The 20,585-nt window shown below is 40.9% G+C and overlaps 2 protein-coding genes across 2 annotated transcripts; both read right to left on the bottom strand.

The window, feature by feature from the left end:
- Positions 1–1,422: 1,422 nt before the first annotated feature.
- Positions 1,423–8,366, bottom strand: LOC142373568 (uncharacterized). Its single transcript, XM_075456884.1, has 3 exons — positions 8,173–8,366; positions 4,439–4,624; positions 1,423–4,286 (listed from the first exon to the last, which is right to left on the bottom strand). The coding sequence occupies exons 2-3, from the start codon at positions 4,584–4,586 to the stop codon at positions 2,176–2,178; spliced, it is 2,259 nt and encodes a 752-aa protein (XP_075312999.1). The 5' UTR covers positions 4,587–4,624; positions 8,173–8,366; the 3' UTR covers positions 1,423–2,175.
- A 4,909-nt stretch (positions 8,367–13,275) lies between these two features.
- LOC142373598 (uncharacterized) lies at positions 13,276–19,474 on the bottom strand. The gene is made up of 4 exons (XM_075456929.1): positions 18,875–19,474; positions 18,291–18,515; positions 17,063–17,246; positions 13,276–16,072 (listed from the first exon to the last, which is right to left on the bottom strand). The coding sequence occupies exons 1-4, from the start codon at positions 19,190–19,192 to the stop codon at positions 15,366–15,368; spliced, it is 1,434 nt and encodes a 477-aa protein (XP_075313044.1). The 5' UTR covers positions 19,193–19,474; the 3' UTR covers positions 13,276–15,365.
- Positions 19,475–20,585: the final 1,111 nt, after the last annotated feature.

Here is a 20,585-nt window from a genome sequence, read left to right as displayed (position 1 = left end):
TGGGTGATCTGAGCTTGTCTGCTAAATCAACCCTTAGAAATCTGGGCATTATCTTTGACAGAGAGATGTCACTGGAGCATCATACAAAGCAGCTGACAAGAAACTGTTTTTTATCAGCTCAGGAATATTTCAAAACTTAGAAGTTTTGTTTCCATGATCTGGAGTTGATAATCCATGCGTTCGTGTCTTCTCGTTTAGACTATTGCAACAGCCTGTTTTCATGCCTAAACAAAAAGGAGCTGTCTCGTTTGCGGCATGTCCAAAATTCTGCAGCGAGGTTACTGACCCGCACAAACAGAAGGGCCCATATTACTCCCATTCTTAAGTCCCTTCATTGGCTTCCAGTGGTTTTTCGTTTTAATTTCAAAATCCTGGTGATGACTTTGAGAGCTCTCCATGGTCAGGCTCCTTCCTACATTAGAGCCCTTTTATGTCCGTACACTCCCTCGCGAAGGCTGAGGTCAGAGGACCAAAATCTTCTCACACCACAGCAGTGTATTGGCTGTTTTTATAACCACTTTGTTTATTTTAATATTATTATTGTTGTTAATAACTGTATGTTTTTATTGTCGACTTTTATTGTATTTTAAGTACACTTCTTGTGAAGCACTTTGTGACCTTCATTGTCTGAGAAAGGTGCTATATAAATAAATATTACTTACTTACTTAGAAGTTATGGTTGGATTTGCATTGAGGAAATCTTTTGGCTGTTTTGATGCCTGTAATAAAATGTTTTATTAGAAATGATTTAGAGAAAACTGACAATCAAGTTTGATAGATTTTTATTAAATTCTGTCATTAAGACAGTTGTTTTTTTCTTTATATTCTCCATGTCTTGTAAAAGTTAATATTTCTGTAAGACTTATTTAAGAAATACATGAGAAACACACAGATTTTCTTCCTCTTTTTGTGCAGCATTGTGCTGGGACCTGGACACACATCATCTGGAGCTGTAAACTGAGCCAGATATGAACATTTTCCTTGTTTAAGGTTTCCTTGATAAAGTTAAAACATTACATACCTGTCATTTCTGCGTCTGCGAGATGAAGGAAAAACCCAAAACTGCAGCCGTAGAAGTGATCCTACACTGATACTGTGCTCAGTTTGAGCAGGTTAGGATGGATTTAATCAGGCCAGTTAACCAAAGTAAATAGAAATATTGCTTTGTTCAGGTGGATTATAAAACAGGATATTCTAAATCGGGGCCTCTGTGCAGCACAGGCTCCGTCAATGACACAGATTCTTCAACAGCCAGAAGCTCAATGCCACAAAAGTCGAGACGCTGTGTAAAATGTGAATAAAAACAGAATGGGATGAATTTCAAATCTCAAACCAAGATTTTATTTACAATAGAACATAAATTCATGCTGAATGTTGAAAGTGAAACATTTTACTATATAATGAAAAAAAATACTGGCTCATCTTTCATGCACCAATCATGACTATAATCGCCTGTTTCAAATAACTTTTTTTTTATTACTTCATTACCAGCCCTGAATTTAAAGTCCACAGAGCAGAAAAACACATGAGTGAATTAACTTAAATCTGAGGGACTGCTGGTTGTAATGTGCTTTTAAATGAAACAAAAAGAACAGTTCAGATTAACCAATCAATAGAATAATTGACCGTATACTCCGATAAAAAACGTATTTAGTTTAGTTTAATGTTTATTTAACAGGGACAGTGCACAACATACAATTGACAGGAATTGATGTTAAATTAAAAAAAAAGATTAAAATTAATAATAATAATACAAAAATATTACAACAAAACACAATATTGGGTGAGACTATGTGCAGAATAGGCCTACAGTATATTGCATGACAAGTAGGCAAACACAATTTAAAAAAAAACTAACGAAACAAAAACATGATATATGATAAAGTAAACACAAGTACACAGAATCAATGACTAAAAATGTCCACAGTGCTGCCCTGCTTTTAGCCACTTCTTAAGACCTGATTTAAAAGTACTAAGTGTGCTTTCCCTGATACCAACAGGGACGCTATTCCACAGCCCTGATGTTTTTACTGAGAAGGCACTTCGTCCAAAAGTGGATTTTCTGAACCCACTTATGAAGTCCCCTCTAGATGATGCTCTTGTAGCTATTGTATTAGTTGTGGGTCTGCGCAGACTCACAAATGCTGCCCTAATATGAAGAAACAGTATCTTAACTCAACGACTACAACTCAACGGCTTCTCTCCTGTGTGGACTCTCATGTGTGACTTAAGGTTTGCGCTTTGTTTGAATCTTTTTCCACACTCTTTGCAAGCATAAGGTTTCTCACCCGTGTGGACTCTCATGTGCGTCTTAAGAATAGCGTTTTGGCTGAATCTTTTACCGCAATCATCACAGGCAAACGGCTTCTCTCCTGTGTGGACTCTCATGTGACTTAAAAGATTTCCTCGCTCACTAAATCTTTTACCACAAACATCGCAGCCAAACGGCTTCTCTCCTGTATGGACTCTCATGTGTGACTTGAGACTGGAGATATGGTTAAATCTTTTATCACAGAAGTCACAGCTAAATGGTTTGTCTCCCATGTGGACTCTCATGTGTGAATTCAGATTCGTCTTCGTACTGAACGTCTTTCCACAAACATCACAGCCAAACGGCTTCTCTCCTGTGTGGACTCTCATGTGACTTAAAAGATTTCCTCGCTCACTAAATCTTTGACCACAAACATCGCAGCCAAACGGCTTCTCTCCTGTGTGGACTCTCATGTGACTTAAAAGATTTCTCCGCTCACTAAATGTTTGACCACAAACATCGCAGCCAAACGGCTTCTCTCCTGTGTGGACTCTCATGTGTGACTTAAGGTTTGCGCTTTGTTTGAATCTTTTTCCACACTCTTTGCAATCATAAGGTTTCTCACCCGTGTGGACTCTCATGTGCGTCTTAAGAGGAGCGTTTTGGCTGAATCTTTTACCACAATCATCACAGGCAAACGGCTTCTCTCCTGTGTGGACTCTCATGTGTGTCTTAAGATGTTCATTTCGACTAAATCTTTTACCACAAACATCACAGGCAAATGGCTTCTCTCTCTTGTGGACTCTCATGTGGGTCTTAAGAAGAGCGTTTCGACTAAATCTTTTACCACAAACATCACAGCCAAACGGCTTCTCTCCTGTGTGCACACTCATGTGTGACGTAAGAAGCGTCTTTGTTTTGAACTTCTTTCCACAATCATCGCAGGTATAAGGCTTCTCCATCGTGTGAACGCGAATGTGTGCCTTAAGATTTGAGACATGTTTGAATCTTTTAGCACAGAAATCACAGCTGAATGGTTTCTCACCCGTGTGAACTCTCATGTGCGTCTTAAGAGAAGTGTTATGGCTGAATCTTTTACCGCAAACATCACAGCCAAACGGCTTCTCTCCTGTATGGACTCTCATGTGTGATGTAAGAGACCGCTCGTGTACAAACTGTTTCCCACACTCAGAGCAGCTGAAGGACTTCTCGGCAGAGTTATAAATCAAATCATCATCATGTTCTCCGCATTCAGCTGTTCTGGTCTTCTTCCAATCAGGATCACCGTCTTCACATTCAGGTGCAGAATCTGACAAAGGGTCCTGCCAATGGTCATCATCATCATCACTGACTTCATTGTCAGAAGAGTCTGAATCAGTATTTGGTTGTAAATTGCTATTTTGATCTGGGTTCTGGGCTGTTTCTGGTCCTTCTCCAAAGTGGACTTTCATGTGTGACTTCAGAGACTCTTTGGAGAGAAACTGTTTACTACACTCAGAGCAGCTGAAGGACTTTCTGGCAGTGTTACAGCCTCCATCATGATTTACATCTGACTCAGGTACCATTGTCTGTTTCCGTTCTGTGTCACTGGCTTCAGATTCAGAATCTGGCCAATCACTATCATCATCACCAATACTGACTTCAGTTTCACAGAACTCCTGTTCATCAGTATCTGGTAGTAAACCACTGTTTGGGTATGGTTCCTTTCCCCAATCAGCTTCTGTTTTCATCAGTTCAGCTGAGCTGCTGGTTGGAGGTTCTGTCTCTCTGCTGTCTTCAGTTTTAATCTGAAGAAGCTGTGAGGACTGAGGTTGTTGTTCTTCTTCATCTTCATCTTCATCTTCACTCTTCACAGTAACAGCAGTGACTGAGAACCTGCTGATATCAGTCTCTTCCTGTCCGTGAAGCTGCTCTCCCTCCCGGCGGCTCCAGAGCTCGTCCTCCTCCTCCTTTATGTGGACGGGTTCTGGGTCCTGCTGGTCCACACTGGAGCTCCAGGGAACCTCTTCTTTAATCACAAACAGCTGCTGAACATCTGCAGGAACACACAAACAGAAATATACATTAAGGACAAATGTAAGTTTATTTTATTTACCCTGATCATAAGTAGTTTTAATGTTGGTCAAAACATTATAAACGGGTCCAAATGGCTGAAATAAAACAGACCAACAGATGTGAGTCACTTACTGAGATCTCTGCTGTCTTGTGTCTGCTCCAGTTCTGATGTGGATGCTGCAGGTATGGGGGGCACCAAGCCGAGTCCTCTGGGGTCAACTGGTTGGAGACTCCACCTTTGAGGCATCCCTGCTCCGCCTGTGATTCTCCTCTTCACCATCCTTGTTTGTAACACTCTGATGTATCTGCTGTCTGAAACTGTTAAGCACACAAATGTCAACCATTACGTCAGTTATTCATGAAAGCAACTGAGAACCAGAGGAAATGAGGAGCAGTGGAGTTCTGACAGCTGAAATGTTACTTTTGTTCAAGACTCTGAATTTCTGTCTTCTGCAGAGACATTCAGGTGTTCATCTCCGCCAATCGCAATGTACTCCCATTCAAGCGTACACCATTTTGTGTGACGTAATCAGCAGACGACGGACCCCGAGCCGATCTGGTACCTCACCCATAGACATAATATACGTAGATGCCTCATAGACTGACGCTGCCTATTGGAGCTGACGTATCAGCGCGGCCGCCATCTTGGATGGGTCTCCAATGCCCCCACATTGCATTTATTTCGACTGAGGAAGGTGTATATCCCCAACTACAACGATTGTAACTCCCCGAATATTTGCCGGATTTTCACACAGATTGCTTTGTTACAAACGGCAGATATTTAGTTATGATACAGGACGCTGTCACACATTAAAAATACGTGCTTTCATTCCGAATCACTTTGTATTATTCTCTTTAACAAAGACATATGGTAGGCTATGGCATATTGATAAAAGTATAAATGAATTTAAATAAAAATTTTATATTTTATTAAAGAAACAAGTTTGACTGTTCATTTGAATTTATTTCTCTCTCTCACACACACAACCCTTCTGTAAGACTTATACATACAAGCTCCCATATAGGATTCAAGGATTTTTTTATTTGTCATTGTATTACGACAACAAAATTTTGTTGGCACTCAAGAAAAAAAGACAAAAAAAACGACAATGAATACAGTAAAGTGTTGTGAATAAAATAAATAAATAAAGTGTTGAGTTGTAAAAACCATTATAAATATATTAGAAAAAAGATATATACCGTTCTAAAAATGGTGGAATTATAAATATGGTGAAAGTAAATATTATAGTAGGCTATATGTAATATAACATTGCACATATATACTGTACCAGCTCAGTACATATTTTTTTAAAGGCCTAGAAAAATAAGCGTTATAATTCCAGGTAACCCTAACCCTATGACATAATTTTATATATAGTAAAATAACCAAAATTACTGTTTAATCTTACTTGTGAAAGGTAATCCCACGCAATCTGGTATCAACACTGCGCCGGTTATTGCAACCGTAAGCTGAACAAAACACGGGCATAGTTGCTCACTCTCCGTCAACTCCAATTGATTTTTGATAACCTCTGCATGACCACGAAGTTGGATTGGCCGATGTGATGTTATGAGTATTGACCCATCCCACGTGACGTCACAACAAAAGCGTCAGCCATTTTGGACGTGAAAACGAGTACCACAGCCAACAACGGAGGAGCGAGGAACATTCAAAGGAAAATATCGATTCGATCAGCAAGGTTTACATCATGCCAGCATATTGTTGCGCGCCTGGGTGTACCAACAGTCAGCAGACGAGGAAAGCTTTGTCTTTTTACCGGATCCCCACTGACCTTGAGCGACGGAGAAGATGAGTCGCGGCGATCAATAGGAAAGACTGGCAACCTTCAGTATACCAGCGGTTTTGTAGTGACCACTTTGTTGGAGGTAAGTGTCGAATAAAGATATATAACGTATACATATACATGCAAAATAAAGATAAAGCCTGAGAGGGATTTTCCACGGCACACCAGATGATCTCTCATGGCACGCTAGTGTTCCCCCGTGCCATTTCAGGGTTGCCTTTCTACTAGATAAAACATAGCACAGCGCCTTTAGTAAAGCACTACGACTTGGTCATTGCAATTCTCGTAATCGCAAGATTATAACACCGTGTCAACGGGTTTACATGTCGTTTATCCTGGTGAACATCGTTAAATGAAAAATGTAAACAAACCTTAGCTGTAAAAAGATGGCGCCCTCCGGCTCCAGGGACGGTCCACTGGTAAAGGCAGGTCACATAGCCCAACACAAAATATTTGTAGGTATCCAAACTCTTGTATGCCTTTAGATCCTTTCCCGTGTATGGCGATGGTTTTTTTACAACATAAATATAAAGGTCGTGGGGGCCGAAGTCAGGTAAAGACGAGGCGGTGGCATGCTGTCGGACGTCTGTAAACAGCCCTAGTGGAAGCAAGTACACGTCGTTTTCTAAACCTCCAATTTTCAGCTTCTCCAAATACCTCTCCCTCTGCTGGCCCACTAAATGCCCGACCCCCTGGATAGTGGAGTTCTTTTCTGCATCTTGTTCTTTCTTCTTTTATTCAATTTTCAGTCTGTCTGTATCGTTACTGTTACTATCGTTACTCGCAAATCGTTGTCTTCTATACGTCCAAAATGGCGGTTGCTTTACGAAAGTCACGTGACTGGGAAGGGTCAATGACAACTCCATTACCCAGCATGCCACAACAGATACGAGCATGCTGGGAGCCCCGCCTTACGGCAGTTCCAGGTCGCACGAAGCTGTTTGATAAAGCTGTGAACCGTATATTAAAAAGACCAGCTCTCACGCCTCGTCTGCTTATTATATCATTAAGCGAAACAACACAGCCGACAGCTACGGAGTAGCATACCGCGGAGGGTTTACAACGATGGAGAGGGCTCTCCGTGGCCTTTCCCAGACGACTGTAAATCAGGCTTAAACCGAACCATTTTGTAACCAATCTCACATTAGATTAATGACTATGTATGTGACAAATAATTATAGCTACCACAGGAACAGTTTTTAGAAAGTGTATTCACTTTCGCGTTCTGATCAGGCATCTATGCGGCCACCTACCCTCAGCAGTCTCACACATAAGAATCTCACCAATAGATCTCTAACGTCGGTGTTTTTAGTCCAAAAACAAACAGAAATTCTACCTTTGGAGCAGAAATATTAACTTAAAACCCTCCTCACAGTCAGAAACAGGTTTTATGTTCATAAGTTTCATGTTCTAGCTAACGCTACCAAACAGCTAGTTACATTTCCATTGGTGGGTTAAATTTAGCCTGGCGACGCCATCCTACGTACTTCCGCCCAAAGATTTTGGCTCCGCACATAGTCTGGCCAAATCCCCCTACCTCGGTTCGCTCAGTGTTTTGCCAATCAGCAAACAGTTGCGAGTGGTGACGCAGAACTCACGCGCGGAGTCCATTGTAGTCCATATAATTGTAGTTCAACCGCAGCGGAAATAAACATGGCGACGGAAGAACGCTAGAAGCTATCCATGAAGTTGTCTCAACTCTGGAGAGCATTACACAATTAAAACGAGAGCAAGAGGAATGCCTCGTCAATTTTGTTAGTGGCAAGGATGTCGTAGCTGTCCTTCCAACTGGCTTTGGGAAAAGTTTGATTTATCAAATGGTACCGGCAGGTACTGGTATAATGAAAGCGGATGTGGGAAGCGTGATTCGCGAGCTAGAACCTCGGTGCTTAACCAACGTCATTTCTAAACATTATGATTGGTTAAGGGAACTCCGTTACTCCAATGAATTTAAGTTGCTGGGTAAGGTCCCGCACTCCATGGAAACGGATTCCTCTTGGGTTTTCCCAGACTGTTTGACAGAGTCAACAGTCGGCTTTCGCCCAGGCTAGGTTAAATTACCTGTCCAGCAGAAAAATGACAACTTCGGTGTCTCTCTGAAAACATCTGTCCCTCATCAGTGATTTCCAGCTGGGAAAGACTAAAATTTCTCACAACAACACTAAATTTTTAACCAGAAGCAGAAACTGTTCTGTAGAGACGGCGAAAACTCTGCTGGAGGTTCGGAACAAGACCAAAACAGTTAGCTTAATGCTAATCAGTCCTACATTTTTTTCGTTCCCCCCTGGAACGCGCACAGCAGATAAAGAGTTCCCACAGGGGCGTCACTAGGTTTTAAGGACAAGGGGGGCTAAGCCCCAAGGAGATGCACAGGATGTGAGCGAACGTTTAATTTCACAAACAGCTAACAACATCTTTAGTACAGTACAACAACAAACACAGGAAGTACTGTATGTTTACAGCATTAACAACAACAACAAAAAGAAAAAATCCACATAGTTACAGTGTCGTATTTCACCAATGCTTCTTATTTATGTATTATACAAAACTATGCAAAAAAAAAAAGCACTGTGTTCTCACTAAGTACACCATTTTAAAATAACATGGCTACAATTAGCAGTATATCTCTCTCTTGGCTATCTTCACTTTCCAATCATTACTCTCCTAAATAAAAGCTCAAGTTAAATAAGTCTTATATGGTGCACCTGGACTGAAATGTTTCATATTTCATATTCACATCGAGTTCCATAAAATTCCAAGACTGTCTGCATCACAAATGACTCTATCCTGTGAAATCGTTTAGACTCACCTTTCCAGTAGAGATTTCTCCCCACTCACTCTCTTTGCTCCTCTGCCCTGACTCCTACAGGTCAATAGGGATGGTGCAGTGATTATTATTACCATAATGTATCGTTATTGTTACTATTATTATCCACTGAAGATATCATATGTGAATGAGCTCAGCTCCTGTTTCACTGTGTGTATCTGATGCTGGAGCTGATGCTCCAGAAGGAAGTCACCCCAAAGATAGTATATAGTAAAAAAAAAAAAAAAAAAAAGACTGCACAGCTAACTCTACAAACAACCAGGACCTTCACAGTGCATTTCAGATTAACTAGTTAGCTATGTAGCAGAGTTCTTTTAGAGCTGAAATGTAACTTTTGACTGCAAAACAACTAAGGTAAGACATGCACAGAGATCTTCTTCAGCACACAACACACACTGTCTCCTGTACAGGGGGCTCTCTGCAAGCCCGGTTTTTATTTGTCAAACAGGGAGCATTTCGTTCATTAATTACATGGGACTTTCTGTTGTTAGCTGGGGGGCTGGAGCTAACTTATTGTCACCAACAGCAGTGATGAATACTTACTCTCTTGAAAAAATTTCCTAAATCCATTTTTTGGTTCTGTGTGCTCCCGGTACACATGCTGCAGGTACCCAGGTGCCGAGACGAGTGCAAATTAGGTTGCAGGGAAAACGTTGACTGGATTTCAGTGATGTAGGCGTGCTCTATGAACAAGTGGAATGGATTGGATAACGACGCACTGACCCTGACTCTCTACCTTTCACTATTGAGAATGAGGAGTTGTCGTCATAGTACAGAGCCCCGCCCCTATCCGCCATGTTGGCAGCATTGCTAGCGAGAAAACGCCATTCTCTCTGTTTGTTTACATTGTACGCGTGTGTTTTTAAATCAGTAAGTTTAAACAGTGCTGAATTGCAAGAACATGCCTGGAAATCACTGCTGTGTGAAGAACTGTTCCAGTACCTCACATAATACGTTTGGGAAACATAGGAACAACGAAATACATTTTTTTCGGTTTCCTAAATGGATGCAGCATCAGGGAGAGCAGACGTCTGACCTGACGAGGCGACGCCGGATTGCCTGGCTGGCTGGACCTTACTTTCGATTGCACCCCTCCGTCGATGAGAGTGTGTTCTCTACATTTTCACTCGGGTACGTTCTCTAAAAATCTCTTTATGTTGTTGTCTCTTAAAGCTACGAAGTTACTTTATGTTGTTGCAAACCCTGAAGTGCACCTGACGTTGCTGCCTAGCTAGCTAACTAGCAAACTGTTGCCTCTTCGAAAATGCTCAATTTGCAAACTGTTGCCTCTTCGAAAATTAATGTTAACTACCCCCTAATGTGGCTAATGTGTTAATGTGTACCCCTTCAGCCCTTTTGTCATACCATGAGCAGCGTTACCCTCTCAGTCTGTATCTTTATTTTGCATGTGTTCTGTGATGGGTTTGCCATTGATTGCATAGATTTTTTTCATAAACTATTTATTCTGTTGTAGGTAAGCCATCATATGAGATGTTGGAGAACCACGCTGACTGGACAAATTCAGCTTTTTACATTCAACTGTACCTGTGCACATGCTGCCCAAATGTGAGGGTGAAAACCTAATGCCTTTAGATAAGATCGTCACTGTTTGCTGTGCCTTAACGAACATGTGCAAAAGTGTTGTTTGAGTTCATTCCTCATTGTTCATTACTTTTTAATTTGTTTGAAATAAACGTTTGAGTGCCTTGTTCATTTACCTTTTAATTTGTTTGAAATAAATGCTTGAAACAACTTGATATGGCTTAACAATGTTTATTAACAGAACAGGAAAAAAGAATAAGGGCGCAAGGTGCAGAATGCAATATACCTCTAGGAAAAGTTAACAGTGCAAAAGAACATGTGTGCATTCAGAATAAAAAGTATAAACATTTCCAGCATGTAAACATTGACAACAAGCAATAATAAAATAATACTGTTACTAGTGCAAAAGAACAAAGAAACACTATTCAGCACAAGAAGAGCAAAACCATGGCGTGTCAGCGGAGGGTCTGTCCACAAGCCCCACACAACTGAAGTGATACCACTGGACTGGTAAGTGGAGGCTCACAGAGTCTCCGTGAATGCAGGACCTGTAAAATAAATAAAGTGAAATAAACTAAACAGTAAAAAGCATTTATTTCAAGTTACAGTCTACACTTTAGACACATTGATAATGGCTGTAATCTAACTAGGACATGTACACCTTGCATTCAAAATGTTAATGGCTTAAGTCTAACTAACCAGGAATGTACGCCTTGCAATCACACATAAGTACCCTAGCCAACCCAGAACTGGTTTGTTCACTTTGCAGCCCCCAACACAATAACCTGCTACAGTATGTGTTGTTGGGCTACAATCAAATGACAACTAAATACCTAAACATAAGCTTTAGCATACATCAAAACATTGGAAACGTTTGTGTACATTGAACATCTCGTTAATCTAGTGTTTACAAAACAAGTCGCAGTTAATTACGTTGTCATTTTGGTCAAGAAGTGTCTCAATGCAATGTAATTACAACACACTAAAACGCATGACAAGAACCTTACCTTTGCCAGTACAACGCTGTTATCATCACCAGGCACAGCCACCTGGAGGCTTGTAGATGGCCAAGTCCTGCACCCAGCCACAGCAGAAAGTCTCGTGCGATTCCAAAGATTTGTGACTTTTAAACTCCTGCATAGTGTAGTAACTTACACCAAAGACAAGATAATTGACTATGTCCATATATGTGCACAGAGGTAACTGGTCCAGGTCTCTGTGCCATTCTGCTGCAGGGAGCTCGTAAGGATCAATATTTTGGATGCTGGACAGTTTCTCCAAATACCGCTGCTTTGCGTTTGTAATAAGTTTGTCCCTGTAAGGTCCCTTTTCTTTAGCCTTATCTCTCTCCATTGCTTTGCTTTCTTTCTTTCTTTTGTATTCGTCTCTGCCCTGCCGAAATGACAAATGCGGGAAGATATCCGTTAAGTTAATGGCGTTGCCCCTGGCAACCAATAGATTCTTCTGCCAACATGGCCGACCGGCCGACCGGAGTCACGTGACTCCTCATTCTCAATAGGGCATGGATCTTCAACGTTTTTCAGGCCAGTGACCCCCAAACTGATGGAGAGTTGGAGCAGGGACCCCCCTACTATTTATATGGCATACAATTGTGTTTTATATTTAACGGGGCCTAGTGCCGTGTCTAAACATAGCCAGTAGCGAACCGTGAGCACTACGGTTTGGCCTTCACCTCAGCCCTCATTGCTAAAGAAAAAAAAATCATTGCGGGAAAAAAGGCTATCCAACCTAGCCACAACATTGGTCTCGTCTTCCGACAAAATTTAATTTCCTTGGGGATGAATAAAGTATCTCCAATCTAATTAAATAAATAAAAAACGAGCACAGACCGCTCATACAGTCAATGGCACGCACCCATAGAAAAAAATACACGATCACACACACATCACAACCTGACTATCGACAACAACCATGATCAGTAACCTACACAAACCCAGGCACATAATGGCTCGGCGGCCAGCAATCGGATAAACCAATGAAGTGAATCAATCCTGTGAAAGAATGAAAACAAGTGAATGAAACCTGCACTCACCCATTATGAAGTTAACTCTCCCAGCCCCATAATCTTGCCCCTGCTCAGCCAACTCCTTGACGTCGTATGGTTGGTAACGTTACTGCGGCTAGCATTAGCAACGAGGCTGCTAGGCTTGCTAAATCGGTAAGCATTAGGCTACTGAAGAAAGCTAGTCTGTTTAGCTACGTTATATTATCATCTTTCTTCTCGGCTATAAGTTAACCTTTGTTTACGGCCACTGCTGGCCCTAACCTGACGCTAGCTGTCAAATCACCGGAAGTACTGGCGCACACACAAAAGTTTGAACGTCAACCGCTCCACTCTGCACGCTTTTCAGACTTCACGAAGGCCTACGATCTTTTTTTTGGTCCCGCCCACTTCAAATCAAACCGTGATTGGTCAATTTTCCCATCAATCTCCAAACCAAAACACATAGCTTGGCCTTCCCCGAGATGCGTGAAGTCCTAACCAATGAGCCGGTTAATCTTGCTTCGATAGAGATGGACGATTCTGATTGGATAGTATGTTTCAGGACAGTAACCCTTTCATTGCCGATGTGAATTTGACAGTAAACTTAACTTTGGAACATAGATTAGCGAGAATGTATTATTAAATGTATTGTATCAAATTAAATGAGAGTGATTGAGTTTTTTTTATGTATACATATATTATATTATATGTTTTTGTTCTGAATTTTTTAAGGCCTTCTCTGAAGGCGTAGAAGGCCCTGAGGGTTCCCCTCTGAACATAGCTACTCTGTTATTGTACTAAGCTATTCAAATAATACACAGGTTAATATATTCATGTTTTTATTTTAAACATGTGCAAGGTACAGGGTGGCCGTGCCACTGCCATTTATAAACAAACATCTTGCATACAACACTGAGCTATTCAAATAATCCACAGATTTTAACTTTAAACATGCATGTAGATGGGACAATGAATTCTCAAACCATCTGTGGATGGCACACATTTGCACACAATTTGTGAGAAAAAAACTATTTGAAAAAAAAAAGTAAAAAAAAAAATGTTAAATTTTTTTTTAAAAATCGTCAATCAACCAAAGATTTCGCGACACCCCTGTAGTACCTCCGCGGACGCCCTGTTGAAGACCTCTGCTATAGGGAAACTAAGATTTATGATCATATTTAAGTTAAATAATCATACAACCAGTAATTATTATTTAAACTCGTATTCTGGCCACATTATATTGAATTGGTCAGCATTTTTTTGTAAAGAAAAAAAAAAAAAAAAAAAAAAAAGAACATAAAATTATTTAGGGGGGGCTTAAGAATATTTTAGGGGGGCTGAAGCCACTGAGTTCCCACCTCCGTTGTTCAACTTATACCATGCAATCATTTGAGTAAAAGACTTCTCTCGAGACACATGAATAAACAACAGGAGCAGTTTGGAAATAAAGAAAGTAAAATTCCTCCCTTCTTATAATTTCTGGTGTTGTATTGAACCCTGTTTGCATAATAATTCATCCCTGTGCCGTGCCCACAACACGGAGCAATTAGGTGGCTATAAATTCTTTATTTTTGCTTTATTGTTTCTATATTATTTGCTGAGCTCGGAGCCTAGAAAGTTTGAGCTGCCCAGTATACCTTTTAAGTCAACATGAAAGAGCACCCATGAACGCTGAAAGAGAGATGACTGAACTCCAAAGTATTGACACACAGAGGATGAAGCATCACTGAATGGGTGATGCAGCTTCTACATTTTATCACTGACGATAGCTGCTCAGATGCTCTCTGTGTTGGCAGTTTGTACCAGTGTGATTCACATTTCTCTGAGAAGAAGAAGAACAAAACATCACACAGGAGTCGTCTATATTGTGTGTTTTTCCCTTTTAATTGCAAGGTAGGATGTTAGAAGTTATGGTTGGGTTTGCATTGAGGAAATCTTTTGGCTGTTTTGATGCCTGTAATAAAATGTTTTTATTAGAAATGATTTAGAGAAAACTCCCAATCAAAAGAAAGGCATAAAAAATGCTACTGACGTGTCTTTTACTGCAAGTTTGATAGATTTTTATTAAATTCTGTCATTAAGACAGTTGTTTTTTTCTTTATATTCTCCATGTCTTGTAAAAGTTTATATTTCTGTAAGACTTATTTAAGAAATACATGAGAAAAACACAGATTTTCTTCCTCTTTTTGTGCAGTATTGTGCTGGGACCTGGACACACATCATCTGGAGCTGTAAACTGAGCCAGATATGAACATTTTCCCTGTTTAAGGTTTCCTTGATAAAGTTAAAACATTACATACATACATTTCTGCGTCTGCGAGATGAAGGAAAAACCCAAACTGCAGCCGTAGCAGTGATCCTACACTGATACTGTGCTCAGTTTGAGCAGGTTAGGATGGATTTAATCAGGCCAGTTAACCAAAGTAAATAGAAATATTGCTTTGTTCAGGTGGATTATAAAACAGGATATTCTAACACAAGGTAAAAACACAAGGTAACATGAGTGAATTAACTTAAATCAGAGGGACTGCTGGTTGAAATGTGCTTTTAAATGCAAAATCTACAAGTTATATTGTTGTAATTGCCTTACTTGTTTGTAATGTTTATTTCTGTCGTCAGGTTCGTGTCCAATTTACAGAAAGATGCATTTTCTGGGAGAGTCTGTGTCCAATAGCCCTATGAAATCCTCTCTGCCTTGTAGAGAGAAAAGCAAGCCTTTTCAAGGGATTCACTCCCCAGCCTCTGTCATGTCCGGGCATCTAGCCAAGAGTTGGGGTATGCATACTCAAAGCCATTCGTACCAGTAGCCGCCTTATTTGGGTGTGTTAAGTGTCCGTGCCTTATACGGAGGCCCGCGGAGCCATCCTGGACTCCACGACCTTAAGCAGCTGTGGACTCAGTGAACTCAGTAAGGCCTGTTCCTCCATTTTGTCTGCTGTGTCCATTCACTTCAGGTTGCAAATGTTTCTTAAGATCTGTGTTTTTTGCAAAATAATCTTTCACAATCATCACCGCCAAATGGTGGTTCTCCTCGTGGAATCTCATGTGTGACTCAAGATGCGTTTCCCTTCTGAACGTCTTTCCACAAACATCGCAGACAAACGGCTTCGGTCTCGTGTGGACTCTCATGTGTATCTTAAGACCATTTTGACTAAATCTTTTACCACAAACATCGCAGCCAAACGGTGGATCTCCCGTGTGGACTCTCATGTGTATCTTAAGAGACCGCTCGTGTACAAACTGTTTACTACAGTCAGAGCAGCTGAAGGACTTTCTGGCCGTGTTACAGCCTCCATCATGATTTAGTCCAGTCTCAGGTTCTGTCTCTCTGCTGTCTTCAGTTTTAATCTGAAGAAGCTGTGAGGACTGAGGTTTCTCTTCATCTTCATCTTCACTCTTCACAGTAACAGCAGTGACGGAGAACCTGCTGATATCAGTCTCTTCCTGTCCGTGAAGCTGCTCTCCCTCCCGGCGGCTCCAGAGCTCCTCCTCCTCCTCCTTCTTTATGTGGACGGGTTCTGGGTCCTGCTGGTCCACACTGGAGCTCCAGGGAACCTCTTCTTTAATCACAAACAGCTGCTGAACATCTTCAGGAACACACAAACAGAAATATACATTAAGGACAAATGTGAGTTTATTTTATTTACCCTGATCATAAGTAGTTTTCGAATCAAATGAAATCAAATTTATTTGTAGCACATTTCATGTACAAAACAATTCAAAGTCCTTTACATAAAATAAAAGCATTGCAGCAGGGAGTGGAAGAAGCATTAAAAATACATAAAATAATATAAAGAGAAACAAATAAAATCATTTAAATTAATTTAAAAACAAGCAACAGTCCAGATAAGTTCAAAGATATCATGCAGATTTCATGCATAGACACATGAGAACAGAAATGCTTTTAACCTGGATTTAAAAATGTCTCCATTTGGTGAAAGTTTAATCTCCACTGGCAGTTTGTTCCACTTGTTTGCAGCATAACAGCTAAATGCTGCTTCTCCATGTTTAGTCTGGACTCTGGACTGGACCAGCTGACCTGAGTCCTTGGATCTAAGAGCTCTGCTGGCTTTATATTCTCTGAACAGATCGCAGATGTAAACCATCAGCAGGCTTTTAAAATCTATTCTGTGACTGACTGGAAGCCAGAGTAAAGATTTTAAAGCTGCTGTGGTGTGTTCAGATCTCTTAGTCCGGGTTAAAACTCCAGCAGCAGCGTTCTGGATGAGCTGCAGATGTTTAATGCTCTTTGTGGGAAGTCCAGTTAAAAGAGCGTTACAGTGATGGAGTCTGCTGGAGATGGATGCATGGATGAGTTTCTCCTGGTCTGTTTGGGAGAGGAAACCTTTAATTCTGTTGATGTTTCTGAGATGGTAAAAAGCTGCCTTGGTGACAGCTTTGATGTGGCTGCTGAAAGTTAGATCTGAGTCTATCAACACTCCCAGGTTACCAACTCGGTCAGTGATTGTAAGGGCCCGAGTCTCAAGATATGTACCAATGTTTTAATGTTCGTCAAAACATTATAAACGGGTCCAAATGGCTGAAATAAAACAGACAAACAGATGTGAGTCACTTACTGAGATCTTTGCTGTCTTGTGTCTGCTCCAGTTCTGATGTGGATGCTGCAGGTATGGGGGGCACCAAGCTGGGTCCTCTGGGGTCATCTGGTTGGAGGCTCCACCTTTGAGGCATCCCTGCTCCGCCTGTGATTCTCCTCTTCACCATCCTTGTTTGTAACTCTGATGTTTCTGCTGTCTGAAACTGTTAAGCACACAAATGTCAACCATTACGTCAGTTATTCATGAAAACAACTGAGAACCAGAGGACATGAGGAGCAGTGGAGTTCTGACAGCTGAAATGTTACTTTTGTTCAAGACTCTGAATTTCTGTTTTCTGCAGAGACATTCAGGTGTTCATCTCCGTACAGAATAACCACAGCATGTTCTGCACATCACACACATGGAGACACAACAGTGAGCATGAGTTCAGAAAGAAAAACACCACAGCAGTTATTTCCCTGTGATGCCTCACCTGTCTGTTCCACTGGAAGCATCGATGCAGACTCTGCTGGGGCTGTGACTTGGCAACATGACACAGTCGCATACCTCTGTTATACATTCAGTGACATCTTACTATCCGTCGAGGAGACGGAGACTCGGCAGCAGCTATGGAGAGCTTTTATGAAGAAATTAAATATTTCCTACAAAATAGTGTGTACCATACCTTGACCACCACCAGCCCCAAACCTTTAAAATCTAGTTTGTTTTGTTTCATCATTTTGGCCTTGGTTAACTCTGAAGAGAAGCTTCATTTTCAGTTTTGTGTATTGTTTGTGTACCGAGCAGCAATAGCCTCTTTGACTATATGCGTGTGGACTCCTGTACATAAATGTACATAAAACTTGTAAAAATTGTTCTGTTGGATATGTGTGTATATACATATTATATACTTATAATTATATACTTGTACTAAGCTATTATCCCGAATAGCTTAGTACAAGCCCTAACGGACCCTGGCAGTATCTCCAAAATTACCACACTAAAATCACATGCCATGACACCAAACTTCTACAGTCGTACAAATATGGTCTGTACTCACCAAACGGTGCATTTGGAAGTTTGTACATAGTCCAGGAGTTTATTATTATCAACACAAGCCTGATAGCTTCTCTGCAGCTAAAGCTGCGTCGACGTCACTTCTTGATCTGGGACGAGCCCGTAAAAGGCCACATCGAATCATCATAAATTATGTGATCTAATACAGTGAAAAGCTTGAGCAGTATATCAACTATGTAGCTATAATTACCTCAGAAAGTTTCCATGTTGGAGTGCGGGCCATGTACATGCCTGACAAGGAACGCCGAGTACGTGGTCTAACATCAGATGACTCTGGACTCCTCAGGGAGAGTGTTAGACACGCAACCCGACTCTTGGATGTCGTGTCCTGGCTCTTTACGGGCGTTGACTGAGGGCGCTGAATCATATCGGATTCATCATCAATAATGGCCTGTGCAGGCTGCTGATCACCAGCCTATCATGTGACGGACATTTCAAAAAGGAGAATATAAGACAATATTAGTTGCTAAAACAACATAATAGATCTTGATGTTCAACACGCTCATCCAGTCCCAATCCATCCTCCAACCATCCGAGCTTCAATGTAAGATGAGGGTTGATCTACTACTGTAGACAACAAGGCAAGGCTGCTCAATTTCTCCATTGATAAAATAAATTCACAACTCTACAACATAAAAATTCATGTAGAATATAGCAACGTAAAAACTTTAGACCTCTTACATAATGTTACTTTTGACTGGATTCAAACATGTTTCATGATGCCCCCTCCCCCGACACGTTATCATTAAAAAAAAAAGTTACTAGTAAACTTACCTCCACTGTGTCTGTTGCCGGTGGCCCCACTCGTGGAATGGCATTTCTTCTTAGCTGTACTCTTACTCGGTGCACCCTTTTAGACTCCTTGACAGTTCTAGGATGAATGAAATCGTCCTTATCGAAATGTCGACTACATACACGATAGCGCTTTTTCTTCAGCGTCTCGACCGGCGTCGTGATGTCCATATTCAGAACAACCATCCACTGCTGCAGAAGTTCCTGGTCATTATGTCTGTACGGCAGCTCATGGAAGCTCTCTTGATTGAACGGCTTGCGTTTTAGTCCGCAGCCGGGATAGAGACAAGTGTATGGCATCTTGTCCTATCTTTTCACCTCGCGCTGTAGCAGCAAATAACAATCTTATTCTTCCGCTGCAGTAGCCCGAAGTAACCGTGTTTGACTATCCTCAGTCACGTGTACACAGTTGTTTCCGCCGTCAAAGTTCCAGACGAGAGTATATAAAAAAAAAAAAAATCACTGAATTGTGATAAAGGCTTATGTTTTCAAGGCAACACTTAAAAGATATTTCAAATGTTACCTACTATCAATTAGACAAGGATATTAGTTCTCAATACTGACGCTGAATTCACTTTTCCTTGTGCATGTTATGAGTTTCGATGAGGACTTTTACGGGCTCGTCCCAGATCAAGGAAGTGACGTCGACGCTTGTGTTTAAAAAAAACTTTATTTAAACAATGTAAACACAAACAAGAAAATACAAACAAGTAAGGCAATTACAACAATATAACTTGTAGATAACATAGTAGAGGCATAGTATTTCGAAGAGGGATTAAGGTATTGTTGATAAGAAAAATAAATGAAGAAATAAAATTTACAGCAAGGGGATTCGTATATTAGGATTGACATATCTGCTGACCGCGTTCCAGGGGGGAACGAAAAAAATGTAGGACTGATTAGCATTAAGCTAACTGTTGTGGTCTTGTTCCGAGCCTCCAGCAGAGTTTTCGCCGTCTACAGAACAGTTTCTGCTTCTGGTGAAAAATTTAGTGTTGTGAGAAGTTTTAAAGCCAAATTTTGACAGATGGAGGATCATAGTAGCTGAAGAAGAAGCGAAAGAGCGTGAAGAAGCGGAACCGAAGCTGGAAAGACGACAGAGAGACGCCGAAGTTGTCTGTTTTCTGCTGGACAGGTAATTTAACCCACCAATGGAAATGTAACTAGCTGTTTGGTAGCGTTAGTTAGAACATGGTTATGAGCAGAGTTACCGACACAGAAAACATTTTTCTGACTGTTAGGAGGGTTTAAGTTAATATTTCTGCTTGTTTTTGGACTAAAAACACCGACGTTAGAGATCTATTGGTGAGTCTGCTGAGTGTAGGTGGCCGCATAGATGCCTGATCAGAACATCGCGAAAGTGAATAATAAACTGTCTGAAAACTGTTCCTGTGGTTGCTATAATGATTTGTCACATACATAATCCTTAATCTAATGTAAGATTGCTTACAAAATTCTTTGGTTTAGTATAAAGCAAAGTCTAAAAACCCGTAAAACAGCACTGAGTCAGATTCCTGCTCTTATTTGAACCGCAACGAACAGAAACCGCCCTGACTGCTTTGGTAAAGCGTTTCCCGCAGTTTAACAGGGGAATTTTCCTTATTTCACTCAATACATTTCAAGTTAAACAGTGAGCATTTACCTTTAAACAAAGTGTTTATAGACGGTGGTGATCTAGAGTCTTTGCATGAAA

This window comes from Odontesthes bonariensis, chromosome 23 (genome assembly GCF_027942865.1).
Source record: "Odontesthes bonariensis isolate fOdoBon6 chromosome 23, fOdoBon6.hap1, whole genome shotgun sequence".
Classification (NCBI taxonomy): domain Eukaryota; kingdom Metazoa; phylum Chordata; class Actinopteri; order Atheriniformes; family Atherinopsidae; genus Odontesthes; species Odontesthes bonariensis.
The sequence above is the reverse complement of the archived record's forward strand: the minus strand, read 5'-3'. Positions and strand labels throughout refer to the sequence as shown.